The sequence below is a fragment of the Phycodurus eques genome, chromosome 1 (assembly GCF_024500275.1).
Source record: "Phycodurus eques isolate BA_2022a chromosome 1, UOR_Pequ_1.1, whole genome shotgun sequence".
Classification (NCBI taxonomy): Eukaryota; Metazoa; Chordata; class Actinopteri; order Syngnathiformes; family Syngnathidae; genus Phycodurus; species Phycodurus eques.
In genome coordinates this window covers 34579955-34587135 of record NC_084525.1, presented here as the reverse complement: position 1 = coordinate 34587135, position 7181 = coordinate 34579955, and the positions used below count along the sequence as shown (strand labels likewise).

The 7181-nt window shown below is 40.5% G+C and overlaps 1 protein-coding gene and 1 non-coding gene across 4 annotated transcripts in view; both read left to right on the top strand.

Annotated features, from left to right (window-relative positions):
- naca (nascent polypeptide associated complex subunit alpha) overlaps positions 1-413 on the top strand; it is a 27534-nt gene extending 27121 nt beyond the window's left edge. For all 3 annotated transcript variants that reach the window (XM_061689550.1, XM_061689557.1, XM_061689540.1), the window contains 2 exons: positions 1-111; positions 298-413. The exon at positions 1-111 is cut by the window's left edge and continues 12 nt beyond it. In XM_061689550.1, coding sequence (XP_061545534.1) covers positions 1-111; positions 298-312 — 126 coding nt within the window. In that variant the 3' untranslated portion in view covers positions 313-413. The remainder of the gene's footprint in view (positions 112-297) is intronic.
- On the top strand, positions 153-227 carry LOC133414284 (small nucleolar RNA SNORD59). The gene has a single exon (XR_009769987.1). It is a non-coding gene; the product is annotated as a small nucleolar RNA SNORD59 (small nucleolar RNA).
- Positions 414-7181: the final 6768 nt, after the last annotated feature.

Here is a 7181-nt window from a genome sequence, read left to right as displayed (position 1 = left end):
GGAGTTGAGGTCAAGGACATTGAACTTGTCATGTCACAAGCAAATGTGTCGCGGGCAAAGGCTGTACGTGCCCTAAAAAACAACAACAACGACATTGTTAATGCTATTATGGTAAGTTTTCGAAGCCATGTCTGATGGTTTGCTCAAAACACTCTCCAGTGATGATTGATACAGTGACTTTCGTTCTTCTGAATTTAACTGAAGCCAATATTTCTGTCCTGAGAAGAGATGATCTTGTGTTCCAGTGAGCAAAGAAATCATAACACTGTTGCTAACAAACTGTTGTTTTCATTGCAGGAGTTGACAATGTAAAATGGACCCTGGCAAAAAGTGTTTCGAGTGGTTGCTGATTCGATATTAGTTCATTTATAGAATTTATACCCAAGATGGAAATAAAAATGTGACTATAAAAATTTTGTTTGTACTTATTTCTGGAAAGATGTTTAACTGTAATTTGTTTGTTGGTTTAGCATCTTTAAAGGTCCCAATCTACGTTTTTTTTAATCTGTCATTTTATCAGGATAGAAAGATAATTTGGGTTGGAAATGCCCAGGATCGCCCTTTTCAAGCTATTCTAGTTGGTACAAGATGCCTGGCCGATGAGACACAAATGTAAATATGTTTTGCTCTAATTATATTGCTATTCTCTTAAATTTGAAGATGGAAAATATCTTTGATTGGGAACCAGTGGATTGTTTGCCCATTATGAGCTGGGTTTAGACAGTCATGACACTGGTTAGTTTTACCCTACAGTAGTAATCATAATAGACACCAAGATAAAGCTTAAATCTGGCCAAATACCGAGAGGTAGCTGTAGGTGCTATATTGACTCTTAATGCTAGTGTTCTCCAAATGTGCTGGTGATTTGATGCTAGATATTACTTTTAGAGTACGATTTCATTGTGTACATAAAAGTACTTGGGGCTGGTGAAGAGGTGGGTAACCTGCGTGATGGCACAACTTCAATACAAACCCTCTGCACGGGAATCCCCGAAGTTTACAAAGTCTTCCTGTGCCAATTGTGCCAAACAAAGCAAAATTCTCCTTCCAAAATGCTTAGAATTTTCTACCAAAATAAATTGATTTTGAAATCTATTCTTAAGGTTGGCAGGTGATAGATACAAAGTACAAGTTTTTAGCTTTGCATAAGACATGGGTGCGCTGTCATTCAGCCTGTTTCCAAAGTTGAGTGGGTGGGTACCAATCATGAACAAGTGGAGAAATATTTGACTATGCATGACTACGTAGCAGACACCTGGAACGGGTTTGTTCATTTTTCTGCTTTTTGTCTTTTCATCTGCTATTTTATACAATCAACAAACTGCGTAGATGTCAAACGTAAAACTGGTCACAGATACATTTTGACGTTTGGCATCAAACTGGGGGAAAAAAATGCATTTTGATGGCATGGGACCTTTAAGGTAAAAGAAACAGCATGTCTTTTATACTACACGGCCTGGGTACAGCCTAGACTGATCACCAGTCAGTCACAGGACAGTTTTATGAACATGCACAACAATGCACATTTGCAGTCAATGTATGAGGTGCAGCAGAAAGGTTAAAGGACTGGTGAAACGAGAGATGCATCCATCCAGCCCAGACGTCCCTCTCCCCAGCCACTTCATCCAGCTCTTCAGGGGAGATCTCGATGCGTTCCCTGGCCAGCCGAAGGACGTAGTCTCTCCAGCGTGTCCTGGGTCGTCCCCGGGGTCTCCTCCCGGTGGGACGTGCCCGGAACACCTCACCAGGGAGGCATCCGAATCAGATGCCCCAGCCAGCTCATCTGGCTCTCCTCGATGTGGAGGAGCAGCGGCTCCACTCTTGAGATCCTCCCGGATGACCGAGCTTCTCAACCTATCTCTAAGGGAGAGCCTGGACACCCTGCGGAGGAAACTAATTTTGGCCGCTTGTATCCGGGATCTTGTTCTTTCGGTCACGACCCACAGCTCGTGACCATAGGTGAGGGTAGGAACGTAGATAGGTAAATTCGCCTTTCGGCTTAACGGGTTCGACTTACTGCCGGATATGCGGACCAAAAAAGTCCGGTCGTACAGGGACCGAACAGCCCGTATCGGTGTTTGGTACCCCATACTCCCGAAGCACCCCCCGCAGGACTCCCCGAGGGACACTGTCGAACGCCTTCTCTAAGTCCACAAAACACATGTAAACTGGTTGGGTGAACTCCCATGCACCCTCAAGGACCCTGCCAAGGGTCTAGCGCTGGTCCACTGTTCCACGGCCAGAACGAAAACCATACTGCTCCTCCTGAATGAGATAAGTTTACATACCTGGCAGAATTTATGAAATATTTATTTTTTAAATATGACTGATGACTGTACAACAACCATCATTAATTTATTTATGGTTATGTTGATTATGATGATATCTTTTCTGAAATGCTTGACAGTTTAATTTGAATCCCATTAAAATAAAACTTAATGTGTTTTGCCTGCCCCTTCATGTTTTCTTTGAAGAATTGTACCCATTTTACAAATTATCCCTGGGTAATCAAACATGAGCACAACTGTGTGTTTTCTCATTTACTAAATAAAAGTAGGGCTGTAAATTTCAAAAGAAGAGCAAGTAAATAAAAAAAGTATTACGTGTTCAAATGAAGTGCTTAACTTCAGAATCATTACAGATAATACTTCATGTTTTGATCATATGGGTAGAAACAAAATCATGCATTGTACATAGAAGGCTTTTCCAGAATTTTGAGGTCAACGTTGGGGCTGCGTATTATACATGGGTGCGCATTATCACGAGAAATTACGGTACTGTAAATCACTGTCAGACATCCCCCTCCCATACCCCCCTCAGAGTCAAGCTTTCACTCACCATTATCATGAATATTCCACACTCTTTACTGCCGGAATTTTGCACAGGAAGGCCCTGTAAAAATATGTTATCAATTAGCAAGCAAGCTACAAAATTCAACAGCTTAAGTACTGTACCAAACGGTGTGTGTAAGCTTCAAGTATCAGCCCAAATCATGACATTCACCATCATTGGAAGATGTTTAAAAAAAAGATTTTTTTTTTTATCTCAATATCCAAGCCTGAGAACTCTGACCATGTTCTGGTTTTAATGCGCTGGGAAACAGTCCTGTTATGAATTAAAAACATCAATGAATAAAAATAAAAAAACAGGACACTTCACTGCCAGCTGACACAATTTGGGCAAGTCTGTAGGACGAGACTGCCAGCAAAATATTTTAGTAGTAACCTTAATAGGTATTGGTAATCTTCGTGTATGAAGCCTTGTCCCTTTGTTTGGTATAGGGAATCCATGAAAAAAAAATGTTTTTTTTTAGTGGCTTCATGACCTACATGGCAAATAGTCTTGGAAATGAGTCAAAAGTTTTCCACCATCAAACAACAGATCAAGCTTTGTTCGTCCTTATATGGGTGTAATATCTTGGCCACACTCCAAGTTCACTTACAGTATACACAGTAGAAAGTAGGCAGTTGTCCACAGGGAAAATCAGGGCATCCTTTTTTTCAGTCATTATTTGTTATTCATTTTTCAGAAGACCATTATACTTGTGCATGATATTTTCACTTTGAAATGTATTATTTTAAATTTTCAAATTTCACATTTCCTTTGAGTTGTGTGATACAGTGTGTTGTATTTTTAGTTCTATAAGTCCACAAATTTTAAATGTTAATACCGTTGATGAAGACTATTGTGTACTTACCGGAAGAGAGAGGAGAGGGTCACATGAGCAAAGTGGAAGCCACTTTGGTGGAATATGGAGATCCACAAACTAAACATCCTCGCCCTAAGGAATATCACCTATTACCGGCTGTTCTTTGATCCAATTTGTCACGCAACTATATTATCAGTTCCCAAACCTGATGCTGAACATTCTCCTGGATGAGCCTCAAGCAAGCATTCCCCACCTGTTTAAATATGTCCATCCATCCATCCATCTTCTGAGCCGCTTATCCTCACAAGGGTCGCGGAGTGCTGGCGCCTATCCCAGCTATCTCCGGGCAGGAGGCGGGGTACACCCTGAACTGGTTGCCAGCCAATCGCAGGGCACATACAAACAAACAGCAATCCGCATTCACATTCACACTTACGGGCAATTTAGAGACTTCAATTAACCTAGCATGCATGTTTTTGGGATTTGGGAGGAAACCGGAGTGCCCGGAGAAATCCCACGCAGGCAGGGGGAGAACATGCAAACTCCACACAGGCGGGGCCGGAGATTGAACCCCGGTCCTCAGAACTGTGAGGCAGACGCTCTAACCAGTCGTCCACCATGCCGCCTTAAATATCTTTATTATTATTTTTTTTTTCATCAGTGGTATACTTTTAAACTAAAATTGTTCCAAACCATTGAATCCATGTTCTTTTTTCGCCCGAGAGTTATGAGGTTCTCTCAGGTGAGGCAGGTTTGCTGATTATTTCATTGTTTGGCCTGTTCTCATCCAGCACATAGTTAACTTACACATAAAAGTGCACAAAGACGACCAAGGATTTCCATGCAAAAAGCTTTAAAATTAATTAGAGAAGGTTTTATTTTTAAGCTTTGGAGATTGTTCATAAGAAAATATTTACAACTGGTCTTTGTGATACACAAAAGGATGCTTTCAGTCGTGCGATTAGTTATTTGAACAATATTTTCACTGTAAGGCAACATACCAACTGATCTAGAAGAGGATGACACCCTACTGTTGCTCATTTGGTTGGCGGTCCGAGGCCCAAGAAAGAGAGAGCAACACAAACAGGACAAACGGCCTTTTACTTGTAAACCAATGAAATACGCCATAATAAAAAATACGTTACATTCTATGTCTTTGTGTTTCTTCTTCGTCCACTGTGTTTGAAGGTTGCAGAAGGACCACATATTTGTCCAGAAGTTTTAAGTTATTTTAATTAATTTGGTTTTATTTAGCTTATGTATTTTATTTATTTATTAGTTTTTTTATTTAGGTTATTATTCAGAGAAGGCAAACGCGAGATAGCTTTCGCAGGGGTTGCCATCTTGTTTTCCGACTTGGTAAATGGGACGGCATACTGTACGGCCAGCATATGGGCGTGTGTGAATCATAGCGATCATACATATTTATTTCTAGGGTGTAAATAACCAAAAATTTCTTCACATGAAACAGGGAAAATGTAGTAAAAAGTTTGGGGAACACACACACACACACACACAATGCTCCCCTAAGCTTAGCCTCCCACCAACCAGCCAATATTTTACAATATACATGTTCATATACAGTTGTGCTCATACGTTTACATACCCTGGCGGAATTTATGATTTCTTGTCCATTTTTCAGAGAATATGACTAACACAAAAACCTTTCTTTCACTCATGGTTAGTGCTTGGGTGAAGCCATTTATTATCAAACAATTGTGTTTACTCTTTTTTGCATTCCAAAAGAATGATTCCATCCATGGTAGGGCACGCCTTTAAGTTGGAGCATAGATATTTGAGTTTTCCACAAAAACACTGGGTAGTTTGTCCTAACCAAGCCTTGTTGCATGAACTGATGAAGCCTGCTCGGATCAGAATCATCTTTATTTGCCAAGTATGTCAAAAACACACAAGGAATTTGTCTGTTGGAGCCGCTCTAATACGACAACAGACAGCTATTTAACAGAAAATACTTTTGCGACATAAAAACACAGTATGGAGAGTCATTGAGCAATGAAAGGTTACCAGTAATGTGGTAATGCTGATCCTTCTTTTTTGTGACAATTTAGAGCAGTTTGAAATGACTAATAGAGCAATTGTCTGGTACATTGACCATTGTGCAAATGAAGCAAACACTTCAATAAATGTAAGCAGTTTAAAGTGACTAGTAGTCCGATAACCTGGAACAATGTCAATTGTGTAAATGGTGCAGATACTTCTCAAGCACATGAGTGGCCAGTATTGGTCAACAACAAATATGTAAATAGTGCAGAGTGGCGAGACTACTACATTGAGTGCACAAATAATGTATAATTGGCCCAACAGAGGTGTGACAACAATCTCAAGACAAAATTGGCACCATGTTACAATGGAATTTTAAGTTAACTGTTTAAGAAGTTAATGGCAACAGGGAAGAAGCTGTTGGAATGTCTGCTAGTTTTAGTTTTTTTACATTTTTTTTTTTTTTTTTGGACAATTGTGCAAAAAGATGCAGAGTCCTCTAGCACTTAGAGCAATTCGAATGACTAATATTGCAATAGTCCGGTGCAATGACCATTGTGCAAAGGGCGCAGAGACTTCAAGGAGTGTATGCGGTTTAAAGTGACGAGTAGTGCGATCATCTGGGACAATGTTGATTGTACAAATGTTGCAGATACTCCTCAATCAGTGTGCAAATGGGGCAGATGCTACTCTGGCATGAGTGGCCAGTATTGGTCAACAACAGTGAAGACTGGAGCAAGCTGGTCCATGCAGATTTTGAGCCAGAATGGGGACACAAGGTCTGGGCCTACCGCTTTGTTGATCTTTTGTTGTTTGAAGATACGTCTCCCATCCTGTTCGTGGATGGTCAACGCAGGAGGGGGAGTCTGGTGCGGCTGGGTTGGTGTGGGGTGTGAAAGTGTCCTTTTCAAATCTGCAGTAGAAGGTGTTGTAAGGTGTCAGCTAGTCCTTCTGCCTGGGGGGATGGTCGCTTGTAGTTGGTTAGTGATTGTAATCCACGTTTCTCTAAAACCTAAAAATGCTAAGTTGGATACAGGCCATTAATTATTTAATACATGGAGATCTAAATTGCAGTTCTTCAGAAGGGGACTCACCACTGCCGTTTTTAAGGCAGCAGGGACGATCCCTGTCTGAAGAAAGCAATTAATGTTCAAAAGTTCCACAAAGAATTCATAAATTTATTTAAAAAATGATGTGGGAATCGGATCTATGAGGCAGATTGTTGGGTTTCCTTGGGAAAAAGGTCAACCAAGTGTACGAGTGTCAACCAAAGCAAAACTCTCCAGTGTTTCCTCTGATAGAAGCGACTCTCCAGGACAGTTAAAAACTAAATTTTGATGGGGTAAAAGACTGGCTCATAGATCAGTAATTTTACTTCCGAAGTGGACCGCAAAATCCTTACAGAGTGTGTAAGATCATAGCTTCTATTTTCTATCGAGGATTTGTTAAAATTACTGTTGGTTAAAAAAATATATGGGGAATTGTTTTTATTAGCCATGATGAGATTTGCTAAATGTGATATTCGTGCCTG